The following is a 22,345-nucleotide window of genomic DNA, read 5'->3' as shown; positions in this document are numbered from 1 at the left end:
TAGAGCTGAAAATTCATCTTAGTATTATAAGTCAGCTTGGAAAAAAGGGAATAAATCAATGAATCTCCATTAGTTTATATATGAGATAAAGGTAATCATTTCAGAAGTTCAGGGCAACTCAAATCCTAATATGTAGACCTACATAAGAGCAACTGCCAGGTATAAGAAATGAGCAGAGAATGTGGTACATCTCCTGTTGAGAAATCTCCCCAGTTGAGACTATTTCACACTTCAAAAATGACAGAACTTGTGACAGGTTTGATTGAACAATTAAATCCAATCAGACTATCTTGAATTCAGGAGATTAGAAATAATGAGCTACATTGGTATTTTGAATTTTCCATAGAGCACTATTGATATATAGCTTTCATAATGCTTTGTAATTCTCACTGGATTTAGTGTACTTCATATCAGAGTTTGAACATCCAGTAAATGGCATTGCATGTCCTAGAATAATAAAAATGTTGTAAAACTGGGATATTTAATGAACTTGATGGATAAGATTGTAAATTACTTAACTTTATGTTACCAGCTTTAATTAGCACATTGGGCCTAGTAAATTTAATGGACCATCTTTATAGAATTCTGACCTGTGATTACCTAATATTTGTCATTGCTACCTCACAGGAATAAGGAAAATTAATATGCCAGTTAATTAGATAACTCTTATGGGTGTGTTTTAAATCTATTTTGGAAGAATTATGTTCCTTGGAATGGCAAATTTTAGTTCCTTGCTTTTAAAAAATCAATTATACATATATGTATATATGTACCTCCTTACTTTCAATGGTATAATCTTTGAGTTGAGTCAGTAATATAAATTAACAACTATTTATTTGATACATTTGGATAAAGTATTCTTGAAAAGGAAGTAACTGTAGAGTTGAAGTGAAATTTAGAAGTCAGAAAAGAGATTTCCTTGTTTCTGTGATCTTAAAATATTACAAAGATCTATGACCATATTCACGGCACACCAATTTCCTTTTGCTCTTCTATAACTATGAATCCTCTCATGTATCTTACTTTACAAAAAAATTATTTATTTATTGCAAATGTATTTTTATTGAGATATAATTGACAGATAATGTTGGTTAAGATGTATAATGTGTTGATTTGATACTTAATATATGGCAATATGATTACCACCATAGTGCTAGCTGTTACATCACATAATTATCATTTCTTTTTTGTGGTGGGAACAATTAAGATCTAATCTCTTAGCAACTTTGAATTGTATTCAAATTGTATTCAAAGTTAAATTGATTCTATAAATTGAGTATAGTACTGTTGTCTGTAATCACTATGCAGTGCTTTTTTGGAAGGAGAAACTTCAACCATAATTTGCTACTTCAAATTATTTGAGGGAATAAAATATGATACTAACCAATATGAAATAGCTGCATTTATAAATCAATAATAGCATAAATATTTCTTCAAATTACTGATATTGAATTATACTTTCTTTAGTTTTTTTGATTTTTATGTTTCTTTTGTTTGTTTGTTTTCCTACTTTGCAGGCAGCAATTCTTGCCAACTAAATAATGGTGGATGTTCTCAGCTTTGTTTACCAACATCTGAAACTACAAGGACTTGCATGTGTACAGTTGGATATTATCTCCAAAAGAACCGCATGTCATGTCGAGGTATGAGGTTTTGAAAAATCTTAGTTCTGATGCATTTACTTCATCCATACAGATTTTAGGCAACCAAAGTCAGCTTTATCTGTGTCTATTGAGATTATCATATAATTTTTTATCCTTTATTTTGTTAGTGTGGTGTAACAGACTGATTGGTTTACGGATATTGAACCATCCTTGCATCTGTGGCAGAAATAACATTTGATCATGATGTATGATCCTTTTAATGTATTGTTAAGTCAGTTTGCTAATATTTGTTGAGGATTTTCACCTCTATGTTCATCAGTGATCTTGGCTGTTGTTTTATTTTCTTGTGGCATCTTTGTCTGGTTTTGGAATTAGGGTGATGCTGTCCCCATAGAATGAATTTGGAGGTGTTCTTCCTCTTGAATTTTTTTGGACTAGTTTGAAAAGCATCCCAAGATCCCAAAAGTGGCTGCTGCCAGCCTGTCAGTCCCCAGGGGGCTTCCCAATTGCCTCTTGCCTCTCCAGAAGGCTCTCCAAGATCAGCAAGTGGATCTGACCTGGGCACCTTTCCAACTATTGTCTCTGTGCTGGGACTTGGAATATGTGAGATTTTGTGTGCACTCTTTAAGAGAGAAGCCTCTGTTTCCAATATGTGTCTCCGAAACAAGTCCAGCTGATTTTCAAAGCCCAACTTTCTGGGGGCTTGTCTTTCCAGTGCAGGATCCTCGGGCTGGGGAGCCCTGTGTGGGGCTCAGACCCTTCACTCCTCAGAGAGGACCTCTGTGGTTGTGACTTCTCTCCTGTTTGTGGGTCACTTACCTGGGGGTGTGTTTGTGTCCTGACTAGACCATGTCTCTGCTCCTCCTACCCATGTCATTGTGGCTCCTTCTTTATATCTGTAGGTGTGGAAAACCTTTTCTGCTAATCTTCAGATTGTTCTCATAGATAGTTGCTCTGTAAGTAGTTGTAATTTTGGCATGCCCATGGGAGGAGGTGAGTTTGGGGTCTTTCTACTCTGCCATCTTGATACCCACCTCCTGCTAATGGAATGATTTTAATGTTATATATTCCTTTTGTTTTTGTTTCCTTTTAAATTTAGGTATAGAGTCATTTCTTATGTACTCTGTTCATGAAGGAATCAGGGGAATACCTCTGGAACCAAGTGACAAAATGGATGCCTTGATGCCTATATCAGGAACTTCATTTGCTGTGGGAATAGATTTCCATGCAGGTAAATAGCTTTTATTCATAATTTATGTATAATGCTTTCCCTTGATTTATTAAACATGATGGAAATATAACCTTTCCATCTGTACTCTGATAGTCAAGATAAGGAATAAGAAAGCAAATCAGAAGTGAATTTTTAAGCCTAACACAAATTGTTGTAAATATGTTTTGTCTGAAAAAAATGAAGCAGAATTTTTCTGACATATAACATTTGAATTGCAAGTACATTAAAATGCCATGATTGGCATTTGGTTGCTTCATTTTTATTTCTATCTTTTTTTATCTTTCAAATGACACTTTTACGTTAATCCAACTATAAATATTAAAAATAAAGCATTTTGATTTATTATTTACTTAAACATAATCTTATTTAAAATATTTTCCAGGATGTGGTTATCTATTCTAATACAGGTAATAGCAAATGAAATCCAAATAATGGAAACAATTATAAATGCTAAACCTTTCTGTATTACTTTTGAATACAGTAGCTATTATTTCAGAGTCAGATTTTACCTTATCTTCTTGTTTTAGCAAACAGTGAAAGAAAGCAGATTGGACACTATCATTTTTTTGTGGCTAACACAAATGTGTGATTTGTGGGGAGTTCCCTGGTGGTCTAGTGGTTAGGATTCAGCGCTTTCACTGCCATAGCCCAGGTTCAGTCCTTGGTTGGAGAACTGAGATTCCACAAACTGCACGGCAAGGCTAAAAAAAAAAAAGAATTTGTGTGATTGGGAATTGATGGTAGAAACTGTTAAATTTATTGAAGGAAATAAATTTTTGTTCTAATTGCTAAATTCAGATATAGCATAAGCATTGGGTATACTTCTTTCATTAATATTCATATTTATTATTCTACACTTGAAGGATTAAATTTATAAAAACAAATTTCTCCATCTCTCATCCAACTAAGTCATATGCTTCCTGAGTTAATGTTTTGGTGTTGAAGATGTACTGCATGTTCCCAGTATATTTTTTATATATGTAAAGACAATTTTATCAAATGTTAAAAAAATAGTTCTTTGATCTATAATCTTTAAAAAAATCTTTAAGCAGCAGCACATGGGCTTCTGGTAGTAAGCCTATTATTTCCCTCGCCTCTAACAAATTTTGTTCAATCACGTGTTAATGAATTTTTGGCTACAAATTAGTGAATTACTGGGGATTTTTACAAATGGTTCAAAGATGACTTTTCTTAAGAAAATTATTTGCACCGAATATTTGGAATCACAAAGAGGAAAATTTTCTGTTTTTTAAAATGGCTTTTTCTGAAAGGAAATATAGAACAAATATAACATATTTTATTGAGCATTATGTAAATTTTGCCAAAATCAGTGTGATTTTTGATCAAACAAGGCTCTTTGATCCAACCTCATTTTTTGTGGAAGGCTCACTACCCTACAATGTGTAATCCACCCTGCCTCTTATTCACGTACATGTTATTCTGTAGAATTTTATTATATAGGATTTAATAGGTGCAAAACTAAGAAAAACTTGAACTTCTTGAAAAGGGTGTACTTATATATGTGTATATATTTTTACTAAGTACACACAGTCCCTTGTTTTAGCCGGTATCACATAGTTGATTCTTTTAAAGGTTCCATAATGATTTTTGAAAGTATTTGATAAATTTCCAAATACAAATATCAAATAAGCCATTTGGTCAAATGTCCTGATTAGATCATTTGTAAATCTCTTGTTCCTTAAGGGCAAACTGATTATTTGTATGAGTTGAATTCACTCTCCAAGGTTTGTATGTTGGCCCTGAAATGGTTAAGTTTCATATAATGTGCCATGAGAGCAGATAATTATATTTGCAAAGAATAGTACTCTCCCTGTTTCTAAATCCTTAGTAATTACTAATATTTTATAATAAACATATTTTGTATCAAAATAGTTTTTCCGTAGAGCAATTACTACTTATTAGTTAAAACTTTGTATTCTTCGTATTATACCTGCCATATTTTAAAATTACATTCCTAGAAAGGAATTATTTTTGGAAAATCAATTTCTTCTAAATGCAAAAGGATATAGGCATATGGAAAAGTCATGTGAAATTAGAGTGTTTGAGTCTATTAAAATTTCTACTGTTAATCAGAAAATAGCAAGATAAAACTTGCTTTGAAATCTAAGAGGGCCAGAGACCTAGGGGCCAGGAAAACATACAGTGGGAAGAGACCAGACTTTTGCAACAGACAAGTTGGATTCTAAAACCAGTCTAACCACTTACTAGTTCTATGACCTTGGATAAATTACTTAATTTTTCTGAGGCTCAGTTTCCTCACTTTTGGGGATATTTAGATCGATGTCTGTAAATGTTTAGCACAGTGCTTGATATACATGAGTGCTCAGAAAATAGTAACAATACCTAATAATGGAAAGTAATAAATTGTAGAAATTAGCATATGTGATATATATTTACAAACATATTCTGCAAGCTATGTTTAAGCTCCCAGTTAGCAAAGATTTTGTTTTCTGTTCTTTGACTGATAGTATTTTTTCTATTCAGTTATCTGCATAGAGTATAGTTGTTTCTTAACTTCTTGAGGACAGAAAGAGTACATTAGTGAACGCCTCTAGTGAAAATGAACTTACTACTAATGATGATAATGAATAGTCTGTAGAGCAGATATTTAAAGATTAAATAACATCACCAGCTATTTGAAGTCATTAAATGTAAACCTAGGAGGCTAGCAGACAGTAAACGAACTGAAACACTAATGATGATGGTGGTGCTGGCAGTAGTATCAAGAGTTTTCAACCATGTCTCCACGTACATTTGTGCTTCCATCTACTATACTGTCTGATCTTTTAATAATTGCATTTTATGAAAATATGTGAGCATAAGAATGTCAGCAACTTGATTCATAATAGCATTGTAGACAACATACAAGTTCTGTGACTTGGTTGAATGAAGCTGCTTTAGGGAGGAAGAAAGGAAAATAACTGAATTGCTCCAGAGAGATAGAGAAAATTTTTGATACATCACCCCCTATTATTTTTATCAAGACCTTTATAACCTGATTATAGGTTCTTCCTCTACTAGCTCCCTTTGCAGACATTCTATTTCCTCTTCTTTCATTAACTGCATTCACTTCAGGACATAATCTCTACTTTTAGGATCAATCAAAGGTAAGGATGACAAAATGAAAGAGCACAGTTGCCCCTTATTCTAAACATAATAAGGAAATGGTGTGAAGGAGGATCACTTGTTAAGTATAACTATCGTAATTTATGTAATACCAATTCACTACCACAATTCTCAGGGATAAATATATGCTCAAACCTGTACATTTCACAAGGATTAACATATCTGAATCTTGCTGGGTTTTGGTTGTAATGAATTAAAGTTTTCTGCAGTGAAAGGATTTCTTTCACCAGATGAAGCAATTCTGGATACTATCCACAGAAGAAAGAAGACCCTGTGGCTCTTTTTAAATGTTCAATGTATTCTTATCACTTCACTGGAAAAGTCCCATTCCACTGGAAAAAAAAAGATTAAGCTTTGAAAATCCTGGCCTGCTGGGTGATATTCCTCCTGATGAACGAATACTGCATTTGATGTTTTAAAAGATATATTTTAGTTAGGGGAAAAGCCTTCAAAATAAAGCTCACTGCTCCAGTTAGTAATGTGATCTCCAGTGAGTAATGCTCTATTCAGTTCCCCCACCCACACCTTGGGGGTGTTTATGACTTTTTCACAATAATCACATAATAGGATATTACTTAACTAGAGGAAATTCTACTCAGAGAATGGTGATTGACTGAACTTTTCCAGCTTATATTCTTTTTTCATCTTTTATCTCTTTTGTTCAAATTGGAGTTATCCAACTCAATGTTAACAAATGTTGATTACTATCTGCTAGGAGTAGTACATCACAGCTAAGTTGCTATGGGGGACAAAGATAAACTAGGAATAGTTTCTGAGGTAATGCATGAATGGATAATCTATGGGAATCTTTTTTTCTTTTTTAAAGAGAGCATCAAAGTACCATTATTTGGATGTCATTGCTTTACACTCACTATGGGGAATATTCTAATGCCTTTTTACAGCATCACACAGTGATCTGGCTATTAAGACAATACAAAAATTGAAGGAACATTTAACATTACACATCTGTTAAAATCCATAGAATGTAAAACACTAAGACTCAACCCTAATGTAAACTATAGATCCTAATATAAACTATGGACATGTCAGTGTAGGTTCATTACTTGTAACAAATGTACCACGCTGGTATGAGATGTTGATAGTGGAGGAGGCTGTGAGTGTAGGAAAGGAAAGGGTATATGGGGACCCCTGCTCAAATTTGCTGTGAATCTAAAACTGCTGTAAAAAATAGTCTATTGAAAAAAAACTGCAACAACCCTGAAGGAGAATATGTGACAAAATACTGTTGCCACATTTACACGGTTGAATATCACCTATTTACATGAAAGATTTTCTCCCCAATAGTTCCACAACATTTGCATATATCTTTGAATTGTTAGAATTAGAAGGAACATTTGACACAATCTAGTGGCATTTCCTCATGTTACAGATAAGGAAACTGGAACCCTGAGAGATCAAGGGCTGTATGGTAATGGAGTGTCCTACTTTTAATTCTTTACACTATGCCATCTTGCCTTTGTAACCACTTAAACATAATTTTATTTAGACCATTGTTGGCATTACTTGATGAAACTACATTGCACTTCTGCAAATTTGTACTGGTAAAAGATCATGCTTTATTTTGATTTATGTACTGAATCATATTACTTTAAACCCATCTAATAATTGAAGCAGGTGACACTCAAGTGAGAGTCTCTTTTTTTATTATGCCTGGAGGCATAGAAAAGAGCTGTTTACAGTTTTTTTCTAATAACCACTGTGTCACCAACCAAGGCCGAAGAAGAATTATTGAAAGAATTCTTTTTATGTCAGTAACAGCAATAGCTTAAGAAATACAATACTGTTGCTTTGAGACATTTTTTCAATTTTATGGAAACCATTTCCTTGGCTACAAAGTGAATTTTTAGGGCTGGTTCAATTTCTTTCTGTTCTTGTGAGAGTGAACGGATACTACTTTGTGTTGTCATTTCAAATTTGTTTCAAGACTATATTTTCAACTCATGAGAACAGTTTGTATGTATTTGTAGATGGTCAAGTCCAGTAAATCTTTCAGGATGTAAAGTATTAACTACTACAAGAAAACAAAAACTTTCCAACATCATGAGGAAACGAATATAACCACGCATAGAATAAGTCATTATAGGTCAAACAAATTATTGGAAATACTTCACATATCCTTTTTGGATAATGTCTGAACTCAAAATATAAAATACAAAGCAAAACAAAGCAAGCTTCTGTTAGGCATCTGGATTCCTCAATAGGTTACCTGAAACCAAAAGCTCCAGAAGATGCACAGTGATGACCTACTATCATGAAAACTTTGGTCAACTTATTTGGGATATATTATTCTCTCTGTTATTGAAAGAATCATGAAGTCTCTTGAAACTTCTTTCTCAGGCAGTTAGCACTTCTCATGAAAATGAAAGGTCCCAACACCAGCTTTGTACTTATTCACATGAAGTACATCCAGTCTGTTTGGGCAACTTTCTTTTTCCCTCTCCTGAGTCACTCTATTCTGCTGTATTTCTTTCTAGCTGCTCAGGATTTTCAGCTCAGGAATCTCTTATACATTTATATCTGATACTCTGATGTCTTTCTCTACTCTTCTCCTTATCAAAATTGAGTTACCTAGAACCCTATTCTCAAAAGGCCTGGTTACACTTATTCATAGTAAATTATTAAGAGCTGCTAAGAGGGCTTCCCTGGTGGCGCAGTGGTTGAGAATCCGCCTGCCAATGCAGGGGACACGGGTTCGAGCCCTGGTCCGGGAAGATCTCACATGCCGCGGAGCAACTGGGCCCGTGAGCCACGATTACTGAGCCTGCGCGTCTGGAGCCTGTGCTCCGCAACAAGAGAGACCGCGACAGTGAGAGGCCCACGCACCACGATGAAGAGTGGCCCCCGCTTGCCGCAACTAGAGAAAGCCCTCGCACAGAAACGAAGACCCAACACAGCCAAAAATAAATAAATAAATAAATAATTAAAAAAAAAAAAAAGAGCTGCTAAGAGATTGACAAGTTATCTTACTAGTATGTTTGAATGAAGCACAGTATCTCAACCCAACACTGTAAATCCAACTAAAGCACCATTAAAGACATGTGAAGAAAATATTTTTATGGATAGGTCAATCTTTTGGATGTTTTTCAAATTATTTCATACTCTATTAGACAATAGATTGGTATCTATTTGTGGAAATTGGATATGCAAATGATAATGTGGAGGTCTCCTTTAGCTTAGGTACGTTGATACCATTAATATTGTAAAGTGTAACTTTAACCTTGAAAAAGTGTATTTCCCCTATTTTAAGAAAACCAAGGGCATACTAATTTATTTTTCTTTCTGATACCCTTTCTTTTGGAAAAGAAGTAAAAAGCTATGATTCAGCTTCTGAGATTGTTGGCCATTAGTTTTTTATCAAATAGACAATTTTCTAGTTAAAAGAGGAAAAGAAAAGTCATCTAATTGATTTTTGGACTGGTCATAAGGAATGGATCGATCTTTCTTTTTATCATTTGGTTTCATTCTTAGCCAGAGGCCAGAAGTAGTAAGTGAATCCTTTGGGGGATTTGAAAGGAAAAAAGAGCTAATTATTTCTATGAATTTCTTATTACTTTTAGAACAGGGACTTGGCTAAAGTAGAAAGCCTAGAAATGGAACTGATCACCCACGAGTGGGTTAGGAAGAGGAGGTTTGGAAGAGGAAGAAATTAAAATAGCATCACAAAAACCCTTAATATTTATTAAGCACTTACTACATTACAGGAATAATATTTGGAAACTTTTATATATTTATGCAATTTAAATCATCAGAATAATCTGTTGAAGAAGATAGTATTTTTAACAATGAAGAAACTGGATTTTGGGATGAGATATGCATGCAGAGGACAGTTGGTTACTTTGGGATGCTCAAATTCTGAATTAAAGATTTGCATTTGGATTTTTGCCCTTGCAATTTACAAAAGCCATGAATTGAATAACCAATAGTGGAGTAATCAACATCAGATCCTTGATAATTTCATAGTGAGAATTTTAATTCTATTGTACTTATGATTGGGAAAGATAATTAATAGGCAATATCAGTGCCCAGCGTTTGGGGGAATGATGATAATATGGTCAACAATTGTAGAATTGCCCCTGCTAAACTTAGGGGCAGAAGATTAATGGTACAGCCTCATCTGAGAGAGAGTAATGATGATGATAATCATCATCATCAAGAGGAGAATGAGAAGAAAGAGAAAATCATTTATCTCACTATGTTTATATTATTTAACTATTGCTGTATAACAAATTACCAAAACTTAGCCACTTAAAGCAATATTATCTTATAGCGTCTATGAGTTCCCTTAGGGCTCTCATGAGGCTGCCTTCAAGGTATTGGCCAGATATGTGGTCTCATCATAAGGCTCAACTAGGGAGGATCTGCTTCCAAATTATCCATGTGGCTGATGGCAGGAATTATTTTCTTTTGTGTGTTTGACTGAGAGTCACAGCTCCTCACTGACTATTTATTTTAGTTTCTTGTCATGAGGTCCTCTCCCCAGGGCATTTCAAAACATGACTGCAAGCTTCCCTTAGAGCTAATGAAAAAAGAGTGAGAAAGGGCACACAGGAACTGGAAGCCAGACCTTTTATAACCCAGTCTTAGAAGTGATATCTCATCATTTTAGTATATTCTGTTTATTAGAAGCTAGTTAGTAGGTCTAGCCCACACTCAAAGGAAGGGATTAGAGGAGGGAATGAATACCAGCTGGTGCGGAACATTGGTGGCCACATTAGAGGCTGCTTATCACAATATTATAGATTTTTATTGATATTATCCCTATACAGTGGTGTCTAAGAGGTGAATTTTGATTGTCAGTTTGAATTATTAATGATGCTCCTATATGGACAGCTTCTGTATTCTGGTTTAAACCAAGTGAGGATGAATTAATGTAAAGAACCAGGATCATGGTCTTGAATCCGTTTTTAACTCTAATTAATAGTAAGCCTTGGATACCTGGAGAAGTGCTCCAGGTAGAGAAAAATAATAAAGCCAAAATACTGTCAAATGCTTTACAGATGGAGTGGGACAAAGCTGGGGTTTGAACTTATACATACATATATACATATACACACACATGTATGTGTGTGTGTGTGTGTGTATATATGTGTATATATATATGTGTGTGTGTGTGTATATATATATTATATATATATATACATATATATATATATATATATATACACACACACACACATACATATTTCCCAAACCCTAGTTTTCTTTACACTACCATGCTAGGGTAAGATGAAAGTGAGGAAAGAGTCCAGAAGTATCCAAGAATGAATGAGTATTCAACAACAACAACAAATGTGTTATATAAGGCAAAGGCTCAGAGATATTGGACCATTCAGTGCATGGGGTTCAGAAAGTCAGGCTGGGGACAGGGGATAGTTGGTGGTCCTAGTACTAAGTAACTTAGTAGTTCTATGGCAGTGGTTCTCAACTGGGGATGATTATGCGCCCCAGATTACATCTGGCAATATCTGGAAACATTTTTCATTGTCATGACTGAAAGGGTGCTACTGGCGTCTACTGGGTGAGGCCAGGGATGCTGCTAAACAATGCACAAGACAGATTACCACAACAAAGAATTATTCAGTCCCAAATGCTAATAGTGCCAAGGTAGAAAAATCTAACACGTATTTTCAATGATTTTGAAATGCACCTCTAGTTTAGTGACACTATCCTTGAAAGTAGCAGACCCAATGTCTTTTGCATTAGGGTACTATTTGTTATCCTGGTTATCTCATTCATTAGTACCTGGCTTTTAATATCATGAACTTGCCAAATTTGCTTTTGACCAGGATTCCAGAAAAATTCTCCAACAAAAGCCAGCAACACTCTCAAATCGACCTTTACAGTTTTTGACCAGTGTGTGGAGAAGTCTTCATGTAATATTAACTTACACTAAATCTTCTACTGACAGTTGTTTGGCACCAAAGCTTTATAAGAAAACCTCTTCCAAAAAATTGCTTAAAGCTGTCTAGGATTGCCTGGGGGATATAGAGGTAACACCAACAGAATTATGAGCGCAGTTACTTTCTTCTTGGCACCAATGCAGGCTGTGTGTTGACTGATGTCAACTATGCTTAGAATGAGTTCTGTTGCATCCAGTGTTCCTGTCTAGAGTTTTGTGTCCAGGAAGGGAGCTCCAAAATACTTGGCAACAGTTGACAGTTCTTTAAGCTCACCCACCGTGGTGCACAGAGCAACTATGCAAATCTTCCAAGGACAGCACATTATCTCCCTTTGTTTGCTATGGGTAAAGCATTCTGTCAGTGTGTTCATTTAGGACTACGTTGGGAAAAAAAAAATCCTGATTTCATTAGTCTAGAATTTTATTTGTTTTATTTATTTATTATTTAATTTTACTGAAGACGGAAGGAGAGGCGTTAGATGTAAATTACGTAGAAAAAAACTCAGATGGAACCAGAAATGGAACTTGATTGTCAATTTATTAAATAATAGAATAGATTACTTACTGGTTATAAATCTCTGGCTCTGGAGTATTTTAAAGAGTTAAAACAGACAAACCACCTCTTCTGAATCATGATTTCTCTGGGTCTCTTCCGGCTTTTTGACTATTCAACTCCCACTATTAACAGCTTCAACAGTAACAACCTGTAGGCTATTTTATAAAACCATCTATTTTCTTAGTCAACAGTCATTAAAACCCATATGAACAGAATCAGAATTAGGTTTGCATAGTTTGAGTACAGAAAGTAGTCTATTGTGAATCTATCCTTTTCTTCAGGGGAAAAACAAATGTTCACAGGACAGATTCTATTTATGTTGCTGCTTTCCTTACAAATTAAATATTAAGATACTAAAAAGAATTGATGATTCCACAGTAATTCAAGGTTCTAACTATATATGAAAAGCTATTTTCTAAATCCTGGATAAGAGGATTCAAAATTTTTATTTTGTTACTTATGAGACATTATTCTGGTTAGAAGGAAAAAGAGCTAAGATTTATTGGTGACTCTTATTAACCCCCTAACTTAAAATGTGATGATAGCAATATGGTTGTTTCCATTTAATGTTTTCCATTAATACTATTTTAGTGATAAAGCAAGTGATATTTTTGAGCTTGGCTCAGATTTGAATTTATAGATACAATAAAGGATTACAATGAGTATATTTGTATACTATTTGCAATGTTCATGTGAAACCCTATTAACTCAAAATAATGATGATTAAATAAAAAAGTAGACATCTGTCAGCTCAATCATCATTAAACATTATTAAAATAAGCTTGTGGAGTCATAGTCATTAGTTCAGCAATCATTTATTGATGGCATATCTCAATTTTTAAATAACATTGATTAAAAATTCTTTCTTAGAGTTGTACATAATGGGAAATTTGGAAAATTAGGAAACATGAAACAAAGTTGAAGTAAAAATTACCAATACTATTACTACACCAACAGCAATTATTAACATTTTGGAATATTAATATTCATGCTGTGTTTTTAAAATACAAATAATCTTGCTATTGATAAAATTTTGTCCTAATCTTTTTCTAACTATTTTAACATGAACACTTTGCTATGTTGTGATTAACAATCTGTAAATACTATTTTTAATAGGGGTACATTATTTATCATGTGGATTACCATGATATTTTGACCTTTCCAATATTTTGGGACATTTTTATTGTTTCCAAATTTTGGCTGTAAATCTTTTCAAACATTTGTGATAATTCCTCAAAATACAATTGCCCTTTTTTTTTTTATAACTGGCAACTTTTTTGAGATATAATTCACATACCATAGAATTAATATATTCACAGAGGGTATATCCACAGAGTTGTGCAACCATCACCACTATCTAATTTTAGAACATTTTCATCACTCTAAAGGGAAGCTCCATACCCATTAGTAATTCTCATGTTTCTCCTAACTTCCTAGCACTAAGACAACCACTAATCTACTTTCTTTCTCTATAGATTTGCCTATTCCTAACATTACAGGTAAATGGAATCGTCTGGTAAACGGTCCGTTGTGATGGACTTCTTTCACTTAGCATAAAGTTCATCCATGTTGTAGCTTCAGTACTTAATTATTTTTTTGCCAAATAATATTATATTATATGGATATATGACATGTTATTTATCCATTCACTAGTCGATTGACATTTGAGTTGTTTCCACTTTTTTGACTATTAGAAATAAAGCTGCCAGGAACATTCATATACACATTTTGGTGTAGATATTTGTTCTTTATTTCCCTAAGATGTATACCTAGAAATGAGCATGATAGGTCATATGGTAACTCTATGTTTAACCTTTTAGGGAAGTATCAGACTCTTTTCCAAACTGGCTGAAACATTTTGCATTCCCACAGCAGTGTGTGAGGTGTTGAATTTTTCCACATCCTCACCAAGAATTGTTATTATCTTTTTTTTTTAATAGCCATTCCAATGGGAATGAAATGATACCTTATTGTGGCTTTGATTTGCATTTCCCTGATGCCTAATGATTTTGAGCATTGTTTGATGTGCTTATTTGTCATTTTGTATATATTGAGAAGGAAATGTCTATTCAGATTCTTTGCCCAATTTTTTAATGTTTTTTTTTAATGTTGAACTCCTAGAGTTCTTTATTTATTCTAGATAAAATCCCTTATAAAGTATGTGATTTGCAAAAGTTTTCTCCCATTCTTTTCTTGTCTTTTCCCTCTTGATGTAGTGTGAAACACAAAAGTTTAAATTTTAATGAAGTCCAATTTATTCATTTTTAAAATTTTGTTGCTTGTGCCTTTGGTGTCCTATCTAAGAAACCATTACTTAATCCAAGGGTGCTATGATTTAATGCTATGTTTCCTTTTAAGTGTTATGTTTTAGCTTTTATATTTAGGTCAATCCATTTTGACCTAATTTTCATATATAGATGTGAATATCTGTGTGGACTTGCATGTGGATATCTAGTTATCCCAGCACCATTTTTTGAAAAGGCTATTCTTTCCACTATTGAATTGTATTGACAACTTGTTGAAAATCAATTGGCTGTAAATGTGAGAGTTTATTTCTGGACTTTAAATTCAATTCCACTGACCTATAGATCTATCTTTATGAGTACCTATTGTCTTGATTACTGTAGCTTTGTAGTAGATTTTGAAATTTGAAGTGTGAGTCCTTCAACTTTGTTCTTCTTTTTCAAGATTGTTTTGTCTCTTCGTGGTCTCTTGCATTGCCATGTAACTTTCAGGCATGGAACCTGGACCTAATGCGGACATGTTTTAGGATTGGCTTGTCAATTTTGGCAAATAAACCAATTGAGATTTCAACAGGGATTGTGATGAATCTATAGAAAACAATTGGGGAGTATTGTGATCTTCCAGTAAAGTAACGTGTTATATCTTCCTCTGTACTTGGTTCTTCTTTAATTTCTTTCAAAAATGATTTGCAGTTTTCAGTGTATAAGTTTTATACCTCTTTTGTTAACTTTATTCCTATTTTTGAATGCTACTGAAAGCATTAAGTAGCTACTTAATTTTATTTTTTGGATTATTCATTGTAAGTGTATAGAAGTACAGTTGATTTTATATATTGACCCCATATCCTGCAACCTTACTGAACTCTTTTATTAGTTGGAATAGGTTTTTGTAGTGGATTCCTTAGTATTTGCTATATACAAGATCATGCCATATGCAAATAGAATGAGCATACTTCTTTGTTTTAAATCTGGGTGCCTTTTACTTCAACTTCTGCTGTTTCTTCTATCTTTTTTTTTCCCTCTCCTCTTCCTCTTCCTTCTCCTCTTTCTTCTTTTTTTGCCTAATTTCCCTGACTAAAATCTGTAGTATGCAGACATTCTTGTCTTGTTCTTGATCTTAAGGGGAAACCTCCAATATTTATATATTAACTAACTATGTGATGTGAGCTGTTTTTCTATTAGTAGTATTTTGTAGATGCCCTTTATCAGATTGAAGATCTCTCTATTCCTATTTCATTGAATATTTTTATCATAAAGGAGTGCTGAATTTGGTTGAATGCTTTTTCTATCTATTGAGATGATCATGTAGCTTTTGTTATTTGTTCTGATGGTATGATGTACTACATTAATATATTTCCAGATGTTAAAGCTTTGATGTCTCTTTCCATGTTTTTGTCTGGGTAGCTAGTTGGCCTACAGCTTAGCTTGTTGTTTTCACAAGGTAAAACCCCCTCTTAGTTACTTACAACAAAAATCTTCATTGTTTTGGATAGCACACTTAGAGTTGAACTTTTCCACACTCTGTTTCAAATAAAGTCAGTTGCTTTGGGGACAGTCTTGGAGTTCTCTATTCTTATGGACTGCTTCTCATTCTGAGTAAAATCCATGAGTCACTGATCCTGGCATTAGACAGGATGAGAGTCTCTGGCTTGTCTCTCTTGGCATGGAACTCTGCTCCAGCAACAAGGGGAAGTAGGGCAATCAAGATCCTATTGTTCACAGCCTTCCTCTCCTGAGGCAGAACTTTCCCTCTACAGTTGGGGGCTGGGTCAGGCAGGGAGCCCCTGAGCTTTCGCTGCATTCACTAGTAGTTTAGTGTCTGCAACTTGGATTTGGAGGGCATGAGAAATGCTGGTGTCCTGCCTTGTCTGGGAAGATTCCTTATTAGGAGCCAAGGAGAAAGAGAACCCCATCTTCTTATACATGTCTGCCCATAGTAGAGCTTCCATCCAGCTGAATTGATACAGTGAAGGGGGGGACTGTTCTTACCAAGATTTGGTAAATTTTCTTGAATGATTTTTTTCTTCATTTACCACATACCCTTTGGTCAATTTGAGATATTTTAAACTTTTTTAAAAATAATTTTTACCATTTTTGCTTGTTTCCCTGGAGATTGGACCCACTATGGTCCTCATGCCAGCATTCTGAAAGTAGAATTCTTGACATTTAATATTCAAGTATGCATGAATAGGTGACACTGTCCGAACTCTGTCTGACAAAGTGTTTCCGTAAATTTGTGCAAGAAATATGAGAATAAGTGGCTAAGTCTTAATTTAAATAATTAATTTTTTTAGAGACTGATGTCTTTACTGAAGTGAGACAAGATTTTGAAGTAGACTTTACTACAGTCATTAAATGAGTGCACAAAGATTATATAGTTGTTTAGCTACAGAAAAAAAAAATAATAGAGTTAGCTGAAAATTAAACATAAATATTTTTTTACACTTTTAAAATTTTATCTAAAACAGAAAAATGTTTCTGTGAATATGTTATTCCAAAACTATAGCTAAAAAATGATTTGAGGTATACATGACATTTTAGAAAAGGCAAAACTATGAAGACAGTGAAGGTATCAGTGATTGGGAGTGGGGAGAGGTGGAGGGAGGGATGAGTAGGTGGAACATAGAGAATTTTCAGGGTAGTGAAACTATTCTGTATAATACAATGATGGTGGCATGTCATTATACATTTGTCAAACCCATAGAATATACAATACTAACAGTGATTCCTAATATAAACTATGAACTTTGTGTTATAATGATGTGTCAATGGAGGCTCCCTAATTGTAATAAATGTACCACTCTAGTGTGGGATTTTGATTGTGGGCGAGGCTGTGCGTATGTGGAGACAGGTGATGTATGGGAAATCTCTGAGCCTTCCACTCAATTTTACTGTGAACCTAAAATTGCTCTAAAAAAATAGTCTAATAAAAAAAAGATTTGATATTCTTTTATAACATACAATTATTCTGGAACAAATAAATAATGCATGTATAAATAAACATCACCCTTTATAGAATAAATACTAAAACATGGCATTTTAATGTTATTTTTTATAATTAGATTTAGTAGAGTCCTATTCATTCAGTGGCTGTTTAGTGTTCTTGATTATAGAACACTTGTCTATTCAGATTAAGAGATGCTAACTGTAACAAAGCACTCCTTCTGCTACTGTTGCTACTGTATATATCTCTTATATGAGCATTAGTTTATCCTGTTGTATTTTGTAATGATTTTCCTGAGACCCAGTGGTGGCAGCAGCTTTAATGTTAGAAATATTCCAAAAAGGAAAATGAATCTCAGGGACAAGAGCAAAGGCAGCATAGTTTAAACATATTTCTCCAAGTAGAAAATCTCTTTTCATTGACAAATTTGGAAAATCAAAGTTTGATTTTATTAAGGGAAATGTTGTCTCCTCAAAATGGGATTTAACTATCATTCAGGTGTATATGGCAAGTATGTCAGGGGAAACTTGAAACCATGAGATCATGGCTCAATTTCTTGGCATGAATTATACTTGAAGATTTTCTGGGGGAAAAGTAGTTCTTAAGATATTATTTTTGTATTTACATCAACTGAGATATCAAGGAATGGAATACACATTTTGCATGGAATTTGAAGCTAAAATTATATTTCAAAATACACCGAAAATCAATGTGGAAAAATTGAGAATTGTGGTCATCATCAAAAGGATTTTTGAACACTTATTCCTTTAACTTTAAAAACTAAGTTTCACTGATGTTGCTGTAGTCTACTTCTGTTTCCAGATATTTATTTTATGGAGATTTCACTTTCACATAATGTATGCCTAAAAAGTTATAACTGTGTAGGCAAATATTAGTTCTTTTTGGTTTTCATTGTTGTTATTTTTTTACATTCAGGTCACAGATGGGCGTGTGAGATGGTTCCTGTTTACTGGGAAACTATGCCCCATCCATAAGAGACATTTCAGGATACCCAAGAACTGCTTTTTTAAGGTTACTTAGATATTAAAGGTCTTTGCACATTTACAGTCACACTTTAGGGATGATTGAGAAATTCAATCTGGAAATTCCTTTTGTGTTGTATCATTTTCCTTTTGTATGAAATAATACAGTCCCATAATGTGCAGATTTCAAAGACAGGCCCATATCACAATACCTATAAATTACAAGGCTGGGATTGGTAAATGATATGACCTTGCAAGCTTTAACCGTTTTGTTTTGTTTAGGTTTTTTTTTTTTTATGTGGACATTGGTAAAGTCTTTATTGAATTTGTTACAATATTGCTTCTGTTTTTTTATGTTTTGATGTTTTGGCCACAAGGCATGTGGGATCTTAGCTCCCTGACCAGGGATTGGACCGGCACCCCCTGCATTGGAAGGTGAAGTCTTAACCACTGGACAGGCAGGGAAGTCCCCAATTTTAGCCTTTTAGGATTTAAATTTTTCAACTGGTAAAATGCAGATAAGTCTATGGCAAGAAATAAGGAACAGCTGGTGTCCATGCTTTGTTTAATAAACTTTCCCATACTAGAAAGCCATCTATTTACTGAAAGCAGTCATAAAACATTTTGCATATATAAATTGTGGTTTGTGATACAGAATAATAATATCAAAATAACTCATTATGCATTAAAACAAATATAAAACTTGAAATCAGAATGGACTGGTTGATATTTTATACATCTGTTTATAGGTGGATTCCTTCCATTTGTCCTTAGTGGATTCTCCATGCTTTGCTTCACTGTACTCATGTAACTGATCTATGTAATCTGCTAGATTTCCAGGCAGGCTAATTTTTGTTGTTAAAGACAGTTGCCCACTGGTAACATTGATTCTTACACTCTAGTCAGTATCAGATGGAATGTACAGTATCAGGATGGATGTACAAAAGAGCATTATACTATTATGACTCTAAATTTTATATGGATTCCTAATGTACTGAAATACATATAGATAAATACTCCTAGGACTTTTTTTTTTTAATCTTAGCAACAGTAATGTGTTGACAACTCTTGATATCACATCAGGTGTTCAAAATTTAAATAAGCCATGATGATAATTATGTTGTTAAACAGAAAGATTAAATGGCATGGAACAATCAACTTGCCCTATGTCCTGGAAATTGCATCCTATAAAAATAGTCCCACATTTGCAATTACACATAATCCATAATACTGAAAAATGTGGTAATTTGCTGATTTAGATGCCTTACACCCTTCCAGAATGACTTACTCTCTGAAGTTCTCCTCCATCCCAATGGGTTAACATTATGCCAACTGTCTCAGATCACTTTCAAGCTATTCCTGTTTCCATTTAATCAGCGATTTACAAGACTTTCCGAGATAAGAGACTTTAGAGATTATCTAATCCAACCTGATTGTTTTTCATATAAGACAAAGGATTTGTTCCAAAATGGCCATCATGCTGACTAACTTCATGGAAACAGAGATGTACTAAGATGTACTAAGGAACTCTGTGCCAGCTCTAGCTGCTTGAGTTTTCCCATGTACATGAATGAGCGAGCTTTCACATGATTACATTCCCTAGCATTCTGCTCACCCCAGCTGATGTCAAGCAGAGCAGAGACATCAGAGCAGGAAAAACTGCCCCTGCTGAGCCCTGCCCCTATTGCAGGTTCATAAGCAATACTGTTGCTTTCAGCCACTAAGTTCTGGAATGATTTGTTACACAGCCTTAGAAACTGGCACAGGCACAAACCTCTTAGATAGCCTCATCCACCAGCAGGCAGACAGCAGAGCAAGAAGAACTACAATTCTACAGCCTGTGGAATGAAAACCACATTCACAGAAAGATAGACAAAATGAAAAGGCAGAGGACTTTGTATCAGATGAAGGAACAAGATAAAACCCCAGAAAAACATCTACATGAAATGGAGACAGGCAACCTTCCAGAAAAAGAATTCAGAATAATGATAGTGAAGATGATCCAGGACCTCAGAAAAAGAATGGAGGCAAAGATCGAGAAGATGCAAGAAATGTTTAACAAAGACCTAGAAGAATTAAAGAACAAACAAAGAGAGATGAACAATAAAATAACTGAAATGAAAACTACACTAGAAGGAATCAATAGCAGAATAACTGAGGCAGAAGAACGGATAAGTGACCTGGAAGACAGAATGGTGGAATTCACTGCCATGAAACAGAATAAAGAAAAAAGAATGAAAAGAAATGAAGACCGCCTAAAAGACCTCTGGGACAATATTAAATGCAACAATATTGGCATTATAGGGGTCCCAGAAGGAGAAGAGAGGGAGAAAGGACCCAAGAAAATATTTGAAGAGATTATAGTTGATACAAAGCATCCTAAGAGACTACTGCAAGCAACTCTATGCCAATAAAATGGACAACCTGGAAGAAATGCATAAATTCTTAGAAAGGTATAACCTTCCAAGACTGAGGCAGGAAGAAATAGAAAATATGAACAGAACAATCACAAGTAATGAAATTGAAACTGTGATTAAAAATCTTCCAACAAACAAAAGTCCAGGACCAGATGGCTTCACAGGTGAATTCTATGAAACATTTAGGGAAGAGCTAACACACATCCTTCTCAAACTCTTCCAAAAGATTGCAAAGGAAGGAACACTCCCAAACTCATTCTATGTCGCCTCCATCACCCTGATACCAAAACCAGACAAAGATACTACAAAAACAGGAAATTACACACCAATATCACAGATGAACATAGATGCAAAAATCCTCAACAAAATAGTAGCAAACAGAATCCAACAACACATTGAAAGGATCATACACCATGATCGAGTGGGATTTATCACAGGGATGCAAGGATTCTTCAATATATGCAAATCAATCAATGTGATACACCATATTAACACATTGAATAAAAACCATATGATCATCTCAATAGATGCAGAAAAAGCTTTTGACAAAATTCAACACCCATTTATGATAAAAACTCTGCAGAAAGTGGGCATAGAGGGAACCTACCTCAACATAATAAAGGCCATATACGACAAACCCTCCTCAAACATCATTCTCAATGGTGAAAAACTGAAAGCATTTCCTCTAAGATCAGGAACGAGACAAGGATTTCCACTCTCGCCATTATTATTCAACATAGTTTTGGAAGTCCTAGCCACGGCAGTCAGAGAAGAAAAAGAAATAAAAGGAATACACATTGGAAAAGAAGTAAAACTGTCACTGTTTGCAGATGACATAATACTATACATAGAGAATCCTAAAGATGCCACCAGAAAACTACTAGAGCTAATCAATGAATTTGGTAAAGTTGCAGGATACAAAATTAATGCACAGAAATCTCTTGCATTCCTATACATTAACAATGAAAGATCAGAAAGAGAAATTAAGGAAACAATCCCATTCACCATTGCAACAAAAAGAATAAAATACCTAGGAATAAACCTACCTCAGAAGGTCAAAGACCTCTACTCAGAAAACTATAAGACACTGATGAAAGAAATTAGAGATGACACACACAGATGGAGAGATATACCACGTGCTTGGATTGGAAGAATCAATATTGTGAAAATGACTATACTACCAAAAGCAATCTACAGATTTAATGCAATCCCTATCAAATTACCAGTGGGACTTTTTCCAGAATTAGAACAAAAAATCTTAAAATTTGTATGGAGACACAAAAGACCCCGAATAGCCAAA

The 22,345-nt window shown here is 34.3% G+C and overlaps 1 protein-coding gene across 1 annotated transcript in view; it reads left to right on the top strand.

Annotated features, from left to right (window-relative positions):
* The window catches only part of LRP1B (LDL receptor related protein 1B), a 1,885,740-nt gene that overhangs the window by 1,324,648 nt on the left and 538,747 nt on the right, over positions 1-22,345 (top strand). Inside the window, exons 35-36 of the mRNA XM_082465229.1 lie at positions 1,518-1,643; positions 2,704-2,835. Coding sequence (XP_082321355.1) covers positions 1,518-1,643; positions 2,704-2,835 — 258 coding nt within the window. The remainder of the gene's footprint in view (positions 1-1,517; positions 1,644-2,703; positions 2,836-22,345) is intronic.

Source organism: Balaenoptera physalus (assembly GCF_965194825.1).
Source record: "Balaenoptera physalus genome assembly, chromosome: 6".
Classification (NCBI taxonomy): domain Eukaryota; kingdom Metazoa; phylum Chordata; class Mammalia; order Artiodactyla; family Balaenopteridae; genus Balaenoptera; species Balaenoptera physalus.
This window is presented reverse-complemented; position numbering and strand designations above follow the sequence as displayed.